Source organism: Macaca fascicularis, chromosome 1, assembly GCF_037993035.2.
Source record: "Macaca fascicularis isolate 582-1 chromosome 1, T2T-MFA8v1.1".
Lineage (NCBI taxonomy): Eukaryota > Metazoa > Chordata > Mammalia > Primates > Cercopithecidae > Macaca > Macaca fascicularis.
In genome coordinates, this window is record NC_088375.1 from 209,406,077 (window position 1) to 209,423,640 (window position 17,564).

At 53.0% G+C, this 17,564-nt stretch overlaps 1 protein-coding gene across 5 annotated transcripts in view; it reads right to left on the reverse strand.

Annotated features, from left to right (window-relative positions):
• Positions 1 to 17,564, reverse strand: part of MAN1C1 (mannosidase alpha class 1C member 1) — a 191,637-nt gene that overhangs the window by 52,514 nt on the left and 121,559 nt on the right. For 3 of the 5 annotated variants that reach the window (XM_065527407.2, XM_005544389.4, XM_074016301.1), the window contains exons 3-4: positions 7,656 to 7,771; positions 5,120 to 5,200 (exon numbers count right to left, since the gene is read on the reverse strand). In XM_065527407.2, coding sequence (XP_065383479.1) covers positions 5,120 to 5,200; positions 7,656 to 7,771 — 197 coding nt within the window. Of the gene's footprint in view, positions 1 to 3,547; positions 3,750 to 5,119; positions 5,201 to 7,655; positions 7,772 to 17,564 lie in introns of all 5 variants that reach the window. The other 2 variants (XM_074016289.1, XM_074016296.1) reach the window with 2 other exon arrangements.

The window sequence follows — 17,564 nt, forward strand, 5'->3', positions numbered from 1 at the left end:
AAAAAATACAAAAAACCAGCCGGGCGAGGTGGCAGGCGCCTGTAGTCCCAGCTACTCGGGAGGCTGAGGCAGGAGAATGGCGTGAACCTGGGAGGCGGAGCTTGCAGTGAGCTGAGATCCGGCCACAGCACTCCAGACTGGGGGACAGAGCAAGGCTCCGTCTCAAAAAAAAAAAAAAGATTTATTTACTCCAGCACTGTTTAGAATAATGGGAAAAACTGGAAGTGTTCTAAATATCAAACAATAGGAAAGTGGTTAGATAATGGCTCCATGCAACAAAATCACATGCAGCTATTGAAACGATGCTGTGGGCTGGGCGCGGTGGCTCACACCTGTAATCCCAGCACTTTGGGAGGCCGAGGTGAGCGGATCACCTGAGGTCAGGAGTTGAGACCAGCCTGGCCAACATGGAGAAACCCCATCTCTACTAAAAATACAAAAAATAGCCGGGCGTGGTGGCAGGCGCCTGTAATCCCAGCTACTCGGGAGGCTGAGGCAGGAGAATCACCTGAACCTGGGAAGCAGAAGTTCCAGTGACCTCATCTCAAAAATAAATAAAATAAAATAAAATAAAATGCTGCTGTAGACGAATATTAACAGCAAAGAAAGGGTTTATAATCTATTAAGAGAAATACATCTCAAAACGGAGTAATTCAACTTTGGTAAAGATCCCGTGGACATGGAAGAAAGGAAAGAAATATAACAAAATATTAATAATGGCCTTCTAGGGGGTTAAGTGTATGGATCATTTTTATTTTCTTTTGGCTCATCTCTATTTCCTCTGTGATTTTCATAATAAAAGAACAGCCACAATAAATGTTATTTATTTTTAAAAGATGAGACACAAGCCCCTAGGAAACCACTCAGAGTGGGGAATACACAGGTCTTTTCACTTCTGGAGCTTGAGGGGGCCCAGTTTGCTGACCTCCTGTGGTCCTTGCAAAACAAAGCCTTCTTGAGTCCTGCCCCGGCTCCCCGACAATTAGAAATTGCCGAGGCAGCTGTGTAGGGAATGCAGTGGGAGGGGAATTTCAGGACACTTTAAAAGGGATGTGGACTTGAGGTCTCTGAGGTGGGGGTGGTTTTCTTCTCGTGGGAGGGAGGGGCTGCGCTGCGTCTGGCAGTGATGGGTCAGAGAAGATGAGAATGTCTAGTGCCAGACAGAGGGGCCCAGAAGCGGGCACAGGGACCAGCCCCATCAGATCCCTTGGGGAGCTGGTCTAGGATTCAGATTCCAAAGCCCAGAATGACAGACAGATCTGCTCTCTGGGATTCTGGTGCACAGCCAGGCTTAGTAACAACAAAGGGCTCTCAAGGCCCTTGGTCGCACTGAGGCTCTTTATCTCTTCATTTGCCCCCAGGGAGGCTGCCCAAGGTGAACAAAGGAACCCACCAGAACCACAGCCCAGATGCTGAGGCTCCACGCAGCCGTCTGGCTGCCCTCAGCCCTGGGGATGCTGAACTAACACTTCTTAGATGCTCCTCTCTGCCAGCAAACCACATCCCCTCCTCTGAAGGCCCTGCTGCTGGCTGGCACTGCAGGTCTCAGCTGTCCCCGGAAGGATGCTGAGTGAATGTGTGCGGACAGGCGTGCCCGGCCTCAGCCCTTGCAACAGCCTGTGGGGAAGGCGCTGACCCACTGTGAGGATGAGGAAACTGAGTCTCAGAGGAGCAACTTGCCCAAGGTTGTGGAGCTGTTAAGGGGCTCTTTTCCAGGACACCAAGCTGTCTCCAACGCAGAGATACAACCTAGTGGCCACAGTTCCAGAAGAGGGGTGAGAGAAACCAGTAGGAATTGCATTCTGTGAGGTGGGAAGGGCGCAGGGCTGGGAGTCAGGGCCCAAGTGCGGATCCTTCCACTTCGCAGCTGTGTGGCTATAGTGCGCCCCTTAGAATAGTGGGAAAAACTGGAAGTGTTCTAAATATCAAACAATAGGAAAGTGGTTAGATAATGGCTCCATGCAACAAAATACCATGCAGCTATTGAAACGATGCTGTAGGCCAGGCGCGGTGGCTCATGCCTACAATCCCAGCATTTTGGGAGGCTGAGGTGGGTGGATCACCTGAGGTCAGGAGTTCGAGACCATCCTGGCCAACAAAGTGAAACCCCGTCTCTACTAAAAATACAAAAATAGCCAGGTGGAGGAGAAGGGAGGGGGAAGGAAACCTCACTGCACCTTGGTTTCCTCATCCGCACAACACAATGGTGGCACGTGCCCCGCTGCTGCAGGGGTCTTTGTGGAAATCAAATGAGAGGATGTAGAGAAATGAATGTGCTTTGTAAACTATGAAGTGCTGTGCCAACACCACGTGTGCAGCTGTGGTTATGCGAGTTATTCCCATGGGCACTGGCTCTCGGTAGGACTGGCCTACCTAGCAGGGGGTCTCCCTCTGAAGCTTCATCTTAAGCAAAGAAAGGCCTCAGCCTAGAAAAGTGTGGGGTCTCCTTCACCCTTCATTCCACAAACCTTTGTGGGAAATTTTAAGAATGGAAAGATCCACCCAACAGGCACCCACTGCATGTGAGCTCAAGGACTAAGGGAAGAGGGAGGCCTCAGTCTAGTGTGGCTGAGCCCGGGTGACAAGCAGTGATGCCATGCCAGGCTGTGATCCAGGCCCATAGCACAAAGGCCACAGGGTCAGGAGTCAGGGCCAACACAGCCCTCAGAGACTGTGCGACCCAGAGCCAGTTACTGCTTCTAAGTCTCAGTTTCCTCATCTGCAAATTGGTGATAACATGCACCTGACGGGGCCATCCGAGGCTCCAGTGAGAAAGCACATGAGGAACACAGCATGGCATCTGGTTCAGGGAGGTGTTCGGGGGACAAATCAGTAAGGTGTGGCCAGATGGCAGGTGCTGCACTGACTGGCACAGGAGCCTGCCTGGCCACCCAAGGGTTCTGGCCACGTTGGCGTCTCCTTGAGCCTTTTGAGCTGTTTTTCAAGTCACAGGTGCTCCTGTCCACACCCCACTATCTGGTCTATGTTCTGGAAAGCTGAGCTGCTGGTGCCTTCTAGGAAGTTGAGGCCTCAAAGCAAGTTCTCAGAACCACAGATGCCCTTGAAGAGGGAAGGGAGGAAGGGAAGAAAAATGGCAGGGAAGACGCATGATGGATGGAAGGAGAAAAGGACAGAAGAAAAGATGGATGGAAGGAGAAGGAAAGAAGACAAGACAGAAGGAAAGATAAATGGAAGGAAGGATGGAAGGAAAGGTAAACGAAGGGAAGGAAGGATGGAAGGAAAGATGGATGGAAGGAAGGACAGAAGGAAAGATGAACAAAGGAAAGGAAAAATGGAAGGAAAGATAGACAGAAGGAAGGAAAAATAGATGGAAGGAAAGATGAATGGAAGGATGGAAGAAAAGATGGATAGAAGGATGGAAGGAAAGATGGATGGAAAGTGGGGAGGGAAGGGAGGAAAGATGGACAGAAAGAAGGAAGAACGGAAGGAAAGATGGACGGTAGGGAGGAAAGATGGATGGAAGAGAGGGAAGGAAGGAAGAGGCAATGTGTCTCAACAGCCATCAACTCTTTCCTGAATTGCTCACCCCCAAACCGCCCCGGGAGTCCTCAGTTGTGTCCTCCCCTCTTCCTTCCTGCAGGCCATCTCCATTGACCACGGCCAAGCAAGGAGGCTGGGCACATGCCTTGAAGAACACGGATGTTTTTCTGCTCCTTCTGTCATTTTCCTGTCCTGGAGTTTTCAAATGAAATTCAGGCATCGGGTGGCTCAAAGCCGAGGGCTTCCATCTGCAATTATTTGGGGACAAATTGGTACAAGCACTAATCTCTGTTGAGGAGATTATGCTCGATGGAGAGGCCTGGAGCAACTGCAGAGATAAGGCGCCCACCTGTTGCCTCGAAACCCTTGACTTCAGCCCCTGGAACCTTCACAGATGAAGGAAAGTGGAAATGACTTTCCAGACAGCAGCGGTGGAGGTGAAGAGGGATTATTCTGTGGCTTGCCCGCCTCACCTCTATGGCTTCTTCGGTGGCGGGGGGGCAGGCATCATTATTTGTCTCTGGGTGGTCAGAGCAGTGGGGCGTCCAGCCTCACGGCAGCCCATCTGAGTAATGGGGAACAGAACTGACCAATGACTGATGTTCTGGGGACTCAGCCAACCTCGCCACCAGATATCTGGGCTGTGCTTTCACTGGAGCTCAGGATGGGGGATGAAGAAGCCTCCCATTTCTATAGAGCTCTGTGGTTTTCAAAATTCTCTTGCAGGGAGGAGAATATGGACTTTGGAGCCGTCAGCCTTGGGGCCCCACACTTTTCTTCCTATCCCATGTCCTAAGAGCTCTTTGAGCGAAGGGGTATCAGAACCATCCATGCTGGGGAAGGAGGTGAGGCCCAGGGTGGGACAAGGAGCTCGCTAAGCCCATGAGTAGGTGAGGGTGGCGTGGAGTGAGGGCCAGGTTTCCTGACTGCACCAACTCTGCCTTCCTGCAGCGTGCACTTCCCAGCCCTCCTTGTGGAAGCCAACACAGCTCACCTGGGGGCAAGGCCTGACACTCGCAGATACAGCAGTGGCTGCCCCACCTCACCTGCTGCCCCGTGAGACCTGGAGCAGGTGTCTGGCTGGTGGTTGGCCCAGGAGGGGAGGGCAAGGGGTGGCTGTGGAGGACAAGGCCTGGGGGTCTTGGTCTTGGCTTTATCAGTCCTGAGAACAAACACCCGTGAAAAGCAGCCCACGTGTCTGCTGGATGCTGAGTGGGATCCGAGCGGATGCTGTGTGGACCCAGCTGCTGCTCTCAGAGAACGTACAAGCACCCGTGGGAGCCAGCTGGGCTCACCTGGGCAGCAGAATGGGGGCATCAGAGTAAAGGAGGAAGAGCCGTTCCCCTCTTGCTGCCGCTGCTTTGTGTGATAGATTCAGCCTTGGGGGGCCGTCCGGGGTGGGAGCAACATGCCCACCATAAGCAACGACTGATTAAGCAGGGAGGGGAGGGATGGTCGGAGGGAAAACAGGCCCTCAGGGGCGGACTTGGGCGGCCCCAGGCCCATCCCTGCCCCCTTAAGTCTCTTTTCCCATGGGTGGCCTGAGGGGGAAGGACTGGATGTTCTCCAAAGCCCTTTCCAGCCTGGACAGTCCAGGGGTCGTGAAGGGCCAACCCACCTCTTCTCCCGTCAGGTAGAAGGCTGAGAGGAGTCCCCCGATGTAGCGAATGTTCACCTCAAACAAGGATGCTTCTCCGCTCTGCAGGACAGAAAGGAGGGGGACAGTGGGGACACTTGTAAGATGCAGACCCTTGAGACAGGTCACCCTGGCCACTGATACTCCTCCCGTACCTGTGCCCGGCTCTGGTGAGCCAGGCAAGGTGGTGGTGGTTTTCATAACAAAAGTTGAGAGGAATCAGCACCTGCCTGGCAGAGCTCCTGCAATTTCCAGCATTCCAAATAAATGCTGGGCTTGGTTTCCTTCCCCAGCCCTTGCCAAGGCGATGGCAGCAAAGTGATGCCTGGCTGTGCTCCAAGGAGCGCCAGAACCTGCCTGGAGAGCTGCTGGCTGGAGCTTAGACTGAGGGGAGGCGAAGCCCGCTCTGGTCAGGCTACTTCTCCTTCCCAGGGAGACCCCAGGGCTTAGCAGGAAGACAGCGAGGCCCTTCCCTGGTTCTCTGAGGAGGCTGTGGGGCAGACAGGGACAGGCTGGGGCTAAGAAGGAGGGGCCTGGCAGCTGCGTATTCAGTGAGCAGCAGTTTCTTGGGCCCTCAGCTCAGAGCGCACAGGGCATGCCCATACTTGCCTTAATCATTTCTATTTTCTTTCCTAAGTTGGGATTGCAAATCAGGGGTGCTGGAGCATCACGCCAGGACCAGATCTGGGGTAAATCCCACCTGAGCCACGGACCTGGCTTTGGCACCTCAGGAAAGATGTGCAGCCCTTCCCTGCCCCATTTCCTCAGCTGCAGAAAAGGGCTGCCAACCCCTCCCATGCAGGGTGGAGATGGGACACAGGGGCGCTGCAGAGAGAGGCCTGCCCATAGCCGGACATGCCTGTTGTCACCCTCCTTGCCCCGGAGGGTTCCCCCAGCATGCTTTGAACACCACTGTCTTTATCACTGAGAACAGCAGTGCTCATCTGTTAACCTGGGGGAACTCTTCCACCCACAGAGCACCTGCAAAACCGCTCCCTTTCAGCCTCCCAGGGCTCAGTGAGGTCAGAGTGTGGCAAGGGTCATCATTCCCACTTCTCAGATGAGAAAGTCAAGGTTCGAGGTCGAGTGACCCCACCTTGCTTTCTTCCAGGGACATTTCCTCACCTCCCCCACCTGCCTGAGTGTTCCCCGGTTCCTAGGGCACTGTGGGTGGCTGCCTGAGCCCATTCTGTATCCCAAAGAGCCACTGTCTACACAGGGGACAAGGAAGGCCTAGGGGGACACTCCTTCCTTCTCCTTCCTCCATCTTTCTCCAACCCAAAGATGGGTAATGGAGGATTCTCAGCTTCCTTGGCCTCACACAAACAACCAGAAGTGTTAACAAGCCTCAAAGTCATCCTAATAATGACAAGGGTGACCTCACTTTACACCAGCATCAGACTTCACAGTGTTATAAAATGTGGCTACAACTCTCCACTGTATTTAATTCTCATGATAAGCCCATGAGTTAGGCATTATTAATATCGTTGCTGTTGTCACCATTCTCATTGTATAGTTGAGGAATCCAAGGCTCAGGGAGGGTCAATGACTTTTCCAAGAGGTGCAGGGCAGCCAGGACTCCAGAGGCCTCTGTCTCCAGGGAAGCTCCCCTAAAGTGTTGCATTCCCAGGCTCTCCCAGACTCTCCGCCCTGCCCTGTGCTGGCAAACTGTCTCTCAAGGAGGCAGGGGCCTTGCTGCTGCCAGGAGCTGGAGGAGCCGGTCCCAGACCTGTCTGCAGCAGGACCTGGCACTCCTGGAGCCCACATGGAGGCTGGTGTGTGCTTGGATGCGGCCCCTCCTCCCCTCCCGGTCTCCATTGCTTACTCCCCAAGTCCATGTAAATAGCCTCTCTCCGTGGGGAGCTCACCTCTGGGATGCATGCCTTGCTTTAGTCTGGACTGAGGGATCAACATGGTGGGGTCTGGTGTTCAAGGCTGTTGTGCCATCCAGACACAGGACCATCCCCTCTGCAAGGCCCTGGTCCCTGAGCAAGTGTGACTGCAAGGCTGGAGACCAAGAGGTCCCAGGCCTGGTCATGGGCCTGCAAAGGGACGTGCACTACCCACCCCATGCCCACCCCACCCAGCCATCTCAACAGGCCAGTGCAGGGCAGGCTCAAGGCTGGAGCAGCTCCGAGCAGATGAGCCACTTCCCTCCTCCACAAAGCCATTCCCCACTTGCTGCCGCTGCTTTGTGTGACAGATCCAGCCCTGGGGGGGCCGTCCAGGGTGGGAGCAATGTGCCCCAGATGAGCAATGACTGACCTTGCAGGGAGGGGACGGATGGTTGTGGTGGTGTCCCCTCCCTAGGGAGGATGCTAGACTGGGGAAGATGTCCCCACCTCAAGGCTGTCTTAAGGGAGGGACTCAGCACAGAGTGCACGGCAGCCCCGGTTCTGAGACTGCTGGGCTGTGCAGCCTTGGGCGAGACCCTCAACATCTCTGGGTCTCAGATGACAGGGTGAAGCTGGCTGTTGGGCCTCTTCTGGCCCCCACCCCCCGAGGGCCTCTGACTCACCACATTCAGGTGGAAGCTCTCTTCCACCCAGGCCTTGGCCTCCTGGAACTCCTCTTTCAGCTCCATGAGGTAGAGGGTGTCGAGGGAGTCAATGACCGTCGCCCCACTGAGGCCTCCTGCAGGCACAGAGCATGGAGGGTGTGACCCAGGGCCATCCTTCTCTTTTCCCCAACTGGAAAAGCCACTGTTCCCAGGGCCCCTCCAACGCCAGCGCAGGCTCGGCAGCAAAGGCTGACCTCAGGCACCATCCAGGCGGACTCCAGTGCCACCATCGAAGCTGAGGCTGAGACCCAGAGTCCCCACCATGGGCTGCTTCCTCCTCAGGGCAGAAAAGAGCGGCCAGAAACCAAGGGCTCAGGCTGTGCCACTTCCCAGACCTCAGTCCACTCTTCTATTGGTCAGCGCGTCAACTATCAGTGCCAGTCAGCCACCCACTTTTCTCTACTTTGGCATACAAAACTCTTTTTTTTTTTTTTTTTTTGAGACAGGGTCTCACTCTGTCCCCCAAGCTGGAGTACAGTGGTGTGATCTCGGCTCACTGTAACCCCCGCCTCCCAGGTTCAAGCGATTCTCCAACCTCAGCCTCCCGAGTAGCTGGGACCACAGGTGCTCACCACCACGCCCAACTAAATTTTGTATTTTTAGTAGAGACGAGGTTTTGCCATGTTGGCCAGGCTGGTCTGGAACTCCTGGCCTCAAGTGATCCACCCACTTCGGCCTCACAAAGTGCTGGATTACAGGCGTGAGCCACCACACCCAGCCTGGCATACAAAAATCTTTTTTTTTTTTTTTTGAGACAGAGTCTCATTCTGTCACCTAGACCAGAGTATAATGGTGCTGTCTCAGCTCACTGCAACCTGCAACCTTCACCTCCTGGATTCAAGTGATTCTCATGCCTCAGCCTCCCAGGTAGCTGGGATTACAGATGCATGCCACCACACCCAGCTAATTTTTGTATTTTTAGTAGAAACAGGGTTTCACCATGTTGGCCAAGGCTGGTCTCGAATGCCTGGCCTCAAGTGATCTGCCCACTTCAGCCTCCCAAAGTGCTGGAATTACAGGCATGAGCCACCGCATCTGGCCCAAAAATCATAACCGTGCCAATCCTCTGTCTCTTCAAGATTAGTTGTAGCTAATAGAGGGTGAACTGAGGCTCAAATAGAAAATAGGATACCATACAGTCATCCACACAGGTGGGGTCGACCTGTGCCTATTTACCTGGGGAGACATCCATGGGATCTGTGTTTTTCTTTTCTTTTTTTAAAGTAAATTGCAAAGAAGAAAAAAAAAATACAATTCTTATTGTACATCAAAGTATAAGTGTACAGAACTAAGTCTGGATAGAATGACCCAGTGGCTATCTCTGAGTGCCGGGATTACAAGTGATTTTTGATTTCTTCAGCTCATGGGTTACTTTTTTATAACCAGAAACTTATTTCCATTAAAAAAAAAAAAGGAAAGAAAATTTGGGCAAAGAAACCAAACAAATGCACAAAGCAAAAATTTGTGGCCATTCTCATTCTAGTGCATGAACGAACTACGAGGCCTGGCCCCTACCACTGGGCATCAGGCACCTGTCCTGGGAGTAAAGGCTGACATAAGTGCAAAATGATAGTTTTCCATCCCATGAACCAGACAGAAAAGTAATGAGGAAGACACCCTCGGGCACAACCAGAGCCTTCTGCACTCAGTGCAGGAAACTGAAGGTGAAGGGGAGGGAGAAAGAGACATTCCTGGTACTATCTGAAGGGCTTCCTGAAAGAGGTGGCGTCTCCCATCAACTCCTTACAACTATGGAGTCATTGCAGGCAGCAGCAATTTCCTTTAGGGACCAGAGTGCAACCCTAACAGGAGTGATTGTTCCTTCAGTGTCCTCCCTGCAGAGGCTGAAAACATTGAAAGTCACAGGCTCCACCTTCCGCAGTGGAAACTCTGGAGCCTGTTGAGCCCACTTGAGTCTGCAGTGTGTGCTTTGCAGCACCTCCTGAATTCAGAGTTAGCCTCTAATCTCCTTAATGAGGGCTTCCTAACTGCTCACTTGTGTTGACTGAGGAAGAGAATCCTGAAATTCACACACTTAACCACCTCTCTAGGCCAGGCAAGGTCTGAAAAAGCACATGGCCGGGAAAAAGAAAGGAAGTGAGAGTGAGAGGGAGGGAGCAGTTAGGAGGAAGATGAGGCTGGAGGTGGAAGAATCTATTACCAGAAGGGAGGGCTCGCCAAGGAGGGAGCAGAGGGCTGGAGGGATCCAGCCCTGTGTCCTGGGATGGGCTGGAGGTCGGAGAATCTATTACCAGAAGGGAGTTTGCCAAGGAGGGAGGAGAAGGCTGGAGGGACTCAGCACTGCATCCTGGGATGGCTTCCCTGTTTGGGCTGAAGTGAATTTCCAGAATGTCAGCCCCTCCCACGCTTAAGGAGTGGTAGGAAAACACATCCCAAAGCCAAACAGACTTGATCCTTTGCTGGTTCATCCCAGCTGCTTCCCCTGTAGGTGGCAGGGCTGAACGGAGTTCCTGGGCCTTATTCACCCTCTCGAGGTGCTCAAGCAGGGAGGCACTGAGGAGCCCAGGCGGACTGAGCAAGGCACACAGGGTGCAGGCCTGGTGTCCGCGCTCCTGGCTGCAGCTCAGGCCCCTTCCTGTTCTATCACGGGACCTCAAACCAGACGTTTGAAGGGCCTGGAGGAATTTGGGGGATCCTGCTGCCCCTACCCCTTCATTGTCATAGATGAAGACCCCAGAGAGGGGATGGGACACACTCAAGTCTAGACCAAGGGGGGACTGGCCTGGCCCCAGGCCAAGTGGAATGTTTTCCACACATGGGGCATGGCAGGGTCGCTCAGTTCTCTGTGAAAACAGTTGTAGATCTGATTACCCACCCCACCCCACCCCACCCACTTGGATCAGTTACGGATCAAGAGAGGCCCAGGCCGTGTGTCCTTCAAGGCCAGGGGACAGGCAGCCGCAGGGTCTGATTTCTGAATCCTGCCCTGGGCTCCCTGGTGTTTTCACCCCATGCGCCCTTCTTCCTCTAGATCAGGCTGGGAGGGCAGCCAGGGCTCCTCGTGACCAGCTCTGCCCTGTGACGTCCCTGGGGACGCTCTATGCGGCCAGCTGAGAAAGCAGCTTGCTAAGAGATTTGTTGGCAAGTTCCTGCCCCTGCTCTCAGGCTCCTGAATCCTTCTCTTGGTTGGTCTCCCACCCCCATTCCCACCTGGCACATGGCTGAGCTGCAGTCCAGCAAGGCACTTGACTGGAAAGCCTTTCATTCCAGGCCAGAGGTTACCCAGCGGTCAGGCTGGGCAGGAGAGAAGGCCCTATCCTGAATTCAACCCTATTTGCACCTGCAGCCACCCTGGGGCAGCTCCCCAGGAGGAAAGACACACTCCCTGTTCAGTAAACAGACCATGATTTATATACAAAGAGCCAGCTTGGACGCTTCCCTAGGGCTGCGGCTGGGGCGGGCTCCATGTTGGTCCACTTTCCTGTTCCAGTTCTGAAGCCATGGGTTCACCCCTTCCTGCCAGTGCAGAAGGCAGTGAGGTGTCTTAGAAATAATACAGACCCAGGAATCAGCAGCCCGATGTTCAAATCCCGTTATGGGCAACACATCTGCTCTAAGCATCAAAGTTCTCATCTGTGAAATGAGGTTAAGACCACTGGACCAGGGCACTGGGGAGCCACTGCAGGTTCCTGAGACAGGATAAATACATCATATACACACCTGGCCTAGATACATCTGATAAATACATTCTATATGCTTGGCACAGACTAAGTGCTTGATAAATCAGTTCATTGGTCTTATTTCTGGGGTCCCTTAGTTCACTTTGAAATAGCAGCCTGGCCAGGGAGTGAGGAAGGGCAACGAGGTCGGGGAGACCCGCTTGATCCTTTCCTTTGGGAGGGTTCGGACCTTTGGCTACTGAATAAAGCCTCTGCAAGGCAACCTCACACATAGCTAAGAGGCTGCCTTTGGTGTCAGGGAGATGCATGTTCAAATCCTGGCCTCTTGCACCCTAGCCGTGCAATAGCACAAGCCATTCTACCTCTTGTGCCTCATTTCCCTCATCTGCAAAATGGGGATGACACTAGACCTGCCCCATAAGGCTGCTGGGAGGGTTAAATGGGACAGGTTGATGGACAGGGGCTGGCATGATAGTGAGTACACACGGCCCTCCTTGCCCCCACTGGCCCTGGGCAGCCTCTCCACAAAAATCTTCCTGGGTCAGTGAGGCCTTGGGTTGCAACTGCATTCCCGGCCCTCTCCCTCACCCCTGCAGGGCAATGTGAGTATGAGATTGCAGCCTGCAAAAATCCTTGCCCCAACTTAAAGGAAAACCGCCCCATAGGTCCCATATGTATCTGCTGCCGAGGCCATCACTACCTGATCTCGTTGTGTAGCTGCCTCCAAAAGGGTGCTCCTACCTCCAAGACCCCTTCCCTTTACCTCTTATCCACCCTAGATCCAGATCCAACTTGGGTCTCTCCCCCAGCTCAGGAACCGCCAATGGCTCCCCAGTGCCCATGCAGGAAGGGGTGCAAGCTCCTGCTTCCACACCTTTGCATGTGTGGTCTTCTCTGCCAAGAAATCTTCTCTGTGCATCTTGGCATGTTCAACACCAACATGTTCTTCAAGGTCTGCCTCCCAGGGGCAGCCTGACCTGGTTCCACTAGCTAACCTCTCCTTGCCCTGAGAGTGCCCACAGCACTTTCTTGGACACCCGCCACCATCTCCCTGCACTGTGGGGCTTTGCCTCCCTAACTAGACTGTGAGCCTCTTGAGGTAAAGGGCTCCCACTGCCTTTCTCATACCCCTCCCCACCTTCCAGCCTTGTCTCCAAGCATCCCAAAGGTCAGAACCCCAAACCCAAATGGGCTACTTGCCATTTCCTGCAGCCTCTTCACACACCACTACTTTTATGACTTTTCTACAAACTCTGCCAGGAACTGCCTTTCCCCATCCCACCTTCTCCTGTGGAAATCTAGGGCCCACCGCAAATGGCTCATTACCCACAAAGTCATGCATGTGATCTCACCTTCTGATGTCCGGCTTAGAGCCCTTTCTCTGTGAGAGGGTCTTCTCCAGCCCCCCCATGTCTACATTCTAGGCCCCTACACTGTGCACCTCCACCTTCCCCCATTCTCATCTCATGCTAATGGACTCATGCGTTTCCCTGTCCCTGTCACTTTATAATAGTGGGGACTATAGTCTGCATCTGTGTCTTCCCCACAGTGGGACGGCAGGAGGGCAGGAGCCAGGCTGGTCTCCTGGTGTCATGGATCCTGGCTCCTTACTGGATCTTGGCCTTCAGGCTGCCAATCTTCCTCTTGCTTCTCCTTCTACCCTGGAATGGCTTCTTCCCAGTCTGCTGTGCTGGTTCCTCCTCATCTCCTGACCTCTAAAGACTGGGGTGCCCTGGGGCTCTGTCTTTGGGCTTCTTTTCTGTCCATCATTCTCTTAGTGATTCCAAATCTTAAAATCCATCAGCCAGGCACAGTGGCTCACACCTGTAATCCCAGCACTTTGGGAGGCCAAGGCAGGCGGATCATGAGGTCAGGAGTTTGAGACCAGCCTGGCCAACAAAGTGAAACCCTGTCTCTACTAAAAATACAAAAAATTAGCTGGGCATGGTGGCAGGCACCTGTAATCCCAGCTACTTGGGAGGCTGAGGCAGGAGAATCGCTTGAACTCAGGAGGTGGAGGTTGCAGTGAGCTGAGACCGTGCCACTGCACTCCAGCCTGGATGACAAGAGCGAAACTCCGTCTCAAAAAAAAAAAAGAAAAGAAAAAAAAAGAAAAGAAAAGAAAAAATCCATCTACATGTTGATGACCCCCAGATTTAAGTGTCCTGCCAAGACCTTGTCCCCAAACCCCAGACTCACATATCTAACTCTGCATGCACATCTCCCCTTGAAGGTCTTCCGGCATCTCATGTTTCACTATCTGAAAGCCAATCCCACGCCTTCCTCCAGACCTGTTCCTTCCAATCTTCTTCATCTTGATTAATGCCAATGTCCTCCTCCCAAGAGCTGTGGCCCCCAACCCTTGACGCTGTCTCGCACCCCCTCATCCAGTCCTGCAGCAATTCCTGCTGGCTCTGTCTCTGTAAGATTTCAAGACACTGCCCACACCTCACCTCCTCCGTGCTACTGCCTTAACCCAGCTACCTCCTCTCTCTTGCATTTATTCCACTGGCTTTATTATTTCCCTGCCCCCTTGGCATCTACCCTTGCCCTTCCCTCTTCCCCCACCCCACCCATCTGTCCTCAGTGTGGCAGTCAGAGAGACTTTTTTAAAAATTCAAGTCGGCCGGGCGCGGAGGCTCACGCCTGTAATCCCAGCACTTTGGGAGGCCGAGGCGGGCAGATCACAAGGTCAGGAGATCGAGACCATCCTGGCTAACACAGTGAAACCCCGTCTCTACTAAAAATACAAAAAATTAGCTGGGCGTGGTGGCGGGCGCCTGTAGTCCCAGCTGCTTGGGAGGCTGAGGCAGGAGAATGGCGTGAACCCAGGAGGCAGAGCTTGCAGTGAGCCGAGATCACACCACTGTACTCCAACCTGGGCGACAGAGCGAGACTCTGTCTCAACAACAACAAAATTCAAGTCATATCATGCCACTCCTCTGCTCGAACCCCCCCATGGCTCCCATCTGACTTGAGAGTTGAAAGCCTTAGTCCTTCCCATCCCTGGGGCCCTGTGATCTGCCCTGGCTCCCTCACTGCCTCTCCTCCTCCACTTTGACTGTGCACTGTCCCTTCAGCCTCCACTTCAGCCTCCAAATCCTGCTCCTTGCCTAGGCCCTGGCAGCTGCAGGCCACTCTGCTGAAACTGTTCCTGCCACTCGCTGTCCCCTTGTCCTCTCTGGTTTTCCCCAGCCTTCATCACCACGGGCATCACGCATGGATCTGCTCTCCCAGACACTCCGTCTTCTCCTGAGGGGTTGGCTCCTACGGGGGAGAACTCAGTTCACCGTCACCTTCCTCTGCCCAGAACACTGTCCAGCCCCCACGGGGGCATGTAAGTATTTAGGAAAGAAAGGCCCCCTCCCACTGAATGGGGAGGGCTTCAAGGGGGGGCTGTGGCGCATTCACAACCCCCAGTGCCTGGCTACAGTCTGACCCTAGGAAGCAATAAAGGTAAGGGGTTGGGCTAAACAACATGAGCCCACAGCACGGGCGTCTGTGGTGACCACGTCCAGAGCAGGGTCGTCTACTCCAGGGGCTGCCACCACTATAAAAAGACCCTCCCACCAGGCTGCCCAGGGTGACAACGTGTGCCCAAAGCCTCGCCCTGCACAAAGCTTTCTGTGAGGAGCGTGTCAGTCTCTACAAGGAAATGAACCTCCAGTTCCCAGAACCTCCTCCCGAGGAGCTGCTGAGCCAGGAGCCAGCCTGCCTCCCTGGATCGTGGTCTGTATCCCACCCTGCTGACTCTGCCAAATTAACGATGATGAGGTTTTTATGTGATATCATATTAGGAAAGAGAAATGGTCAGGCTGGCAACACAAACTCCAGGAAGAACATTTAGAAGAAAAAAAATCACCCAAGGCATAGCCTATTCCCACAATATCCCCAGAGCCACATACTAATGGCTGCATTTAATTTAATGAGATAATCCACAGAGATCTTTCTTAATCTGTAAAGAAACAACACACGCTTTTCTCAGCATCCACAGAAACCCATGTGCTGTGTGGCAGGCCACCTTTTCAAAGGCGGCTGCTGTGGTGTATCTTATCCCACAAGAAGAACAAAGCTTTTCTTGTGACAATGACACACCTCCCATGGCTCCTCCCCTTGAACCTGGGCAGACCATTGTGATCACCTGGATCAACAGAATGAAGCAGAAAGGATGAGGTGCTCTTTTCTTTATTTTTTTGAGATAGGGTCTCTTGATCTGTCATCCAGGCTGGAGTGCAGTGGTGTGATCATAGTTTATCGTATCCTTGAATTCTGGGGCTCAAGCCATCCTCCCAAGAAGCAGGGACTATAGGAGTGCACCACTATGCCTGAATAACTTTTAAAATTTTTTTTGTAGAGATGAGAGTCTCACTATGTTGTCTAGGCTGGTCTCAAACTCCTGGCCTCAAGCAATCCTCCCATCTCAGTCTCCTAAAGCACTCGGATTATAGGGGTGAGCCACTGTGCCTGGCTTGACCTTAAGGCCCAGACCTTAAGAAACTGGCAGCTTCCACCTCCTGCCTCTCAGAATGCTGGATCTTGGAACCAGCCACCATATTGTAAGGAAGCCCAAGATAGCTAGCTCTCAAGGAGAAAACACGTAGAGAGCCATGTGTCGGTTTTCTGACTGACAGTCCCATCTGAGGTTCTAGCCAACAGCCAGCATCAATTGCAATGCATGACTCAAAAGCTTCCAGATAATATCAGCACCCAGCTGTCGAGTCAGCCTCAGCCTTCAAGCCTTCCCAGCTGAGAGCCTCTACATGACTGCACAGAGTCAAGCTGTCCCCTGTTGTGCCCTTTCTGAATTACTGACCCGCTCAATCTGTGCGCATAATAAAATAATTGTTTTAAGCCCCCAAGTTTCGGAGTAATTTGCAACACAGCAATAGTAACTGGAATGTTTTTGCCACATGGGTTTTTAGGAAGATTAACTAAAGTGCCATCCCCATTACCCAAAGTTTATTGTTTAAAACCAGATGGTCTAGTAGGATGAGGTCTTCTGGCTGCATAAAACCCATTTATGGATTGGGACCTCTCCATTTCTATCTGGTCTGTTTTTCGTGTGTTGTGTTTTTTTTTCCTTGAGCAGGAATATTTTCCTTGAATTTTCCCATGATGGCCATTTCCTGGGTCACATAGCACTGTGCTCTGAGGCTGAATATTCCCAGGCAAAGGTTTCTTGAAGCCTCTGGAAGGAAAGATATTTTTTAGGGACTCTTCCTGGAACCCAACAGAATGCTCTTACTGGAGGCTGATGCATGAGAGATGAACACATAATGATCACATCGCTGCCCTGTTTAACTGCCCTCAACCTCACCCCTGCCTCGGTTCTCCAAGTTCAAACTCCTGGGCACAGCGTGCAGAGCCCATGGTCCCAGCTGTGGCAAGCTCTCCAGCCTCACCTCTTGTCCTGCTCTCTTTGCATGTGATGCTCGACCCACATCAGACCACCAGCAGCTCCTCAGACTCCCTGGTGTGCCTGCTGATATGGGTCCCTCTGCCTGGGATGCCTTCCCTTGCAGTTGGCTTGGTAAACACCTACTCATCTTTCTGGCCTTGGCTCATACATTAAGCCTTTTCCCAAGACATTCCTGAGCCGCCAAACAGAACTGACCATGCCCTCCTTTGGTGCCCACCCACTCCGCTGCACGTGACTTTGTCCCAGCACCGTGTGCACTATATTGTATGTCTCTGCGTAGGTGCCTGTGAATCCTAGGGTGCAGTGGCTGGGTCTAACACTTCCCAGTGGCCCTGGCATCCATCCTCAGGCTGGGCACAAAGAAGGCAGAAACGAGTGGTTGTTGAATGAATGAATGAATGAATGAATGGTGACTGGAAACGTGAACAGCTCTTTCTTGGGGGTCTCCAACACTTTACCAGGCCCCTGGGCCTCGGAGAAGACACAGCACACACGGTAGTGGCCAGCTACCAAGGAAATCCCTGTTGAAGGGGTGAAATGGGCAGCCACAGATGTCAGGGCCCTGGTGGAACTAATGGCTTTCTCCACCCTTCCCGAGCAGATGCCACGCTTTGCTGCCACAGCTGACTGGAGAATGGTTACCGCAGCCAACAGCTGGAGGAGGTTCCCTGTGACAAGTGGCTGGACACAGTTCACTGAGGCAGTCCGCTGGACACAGCTCCTCATTGGAAAACAGGGTGTGTTTGTAAAATGTTAATGTTTGTTTTTAAACAAGAGCGGAGGGTGCTGTCTGATCTGGAAACCTGT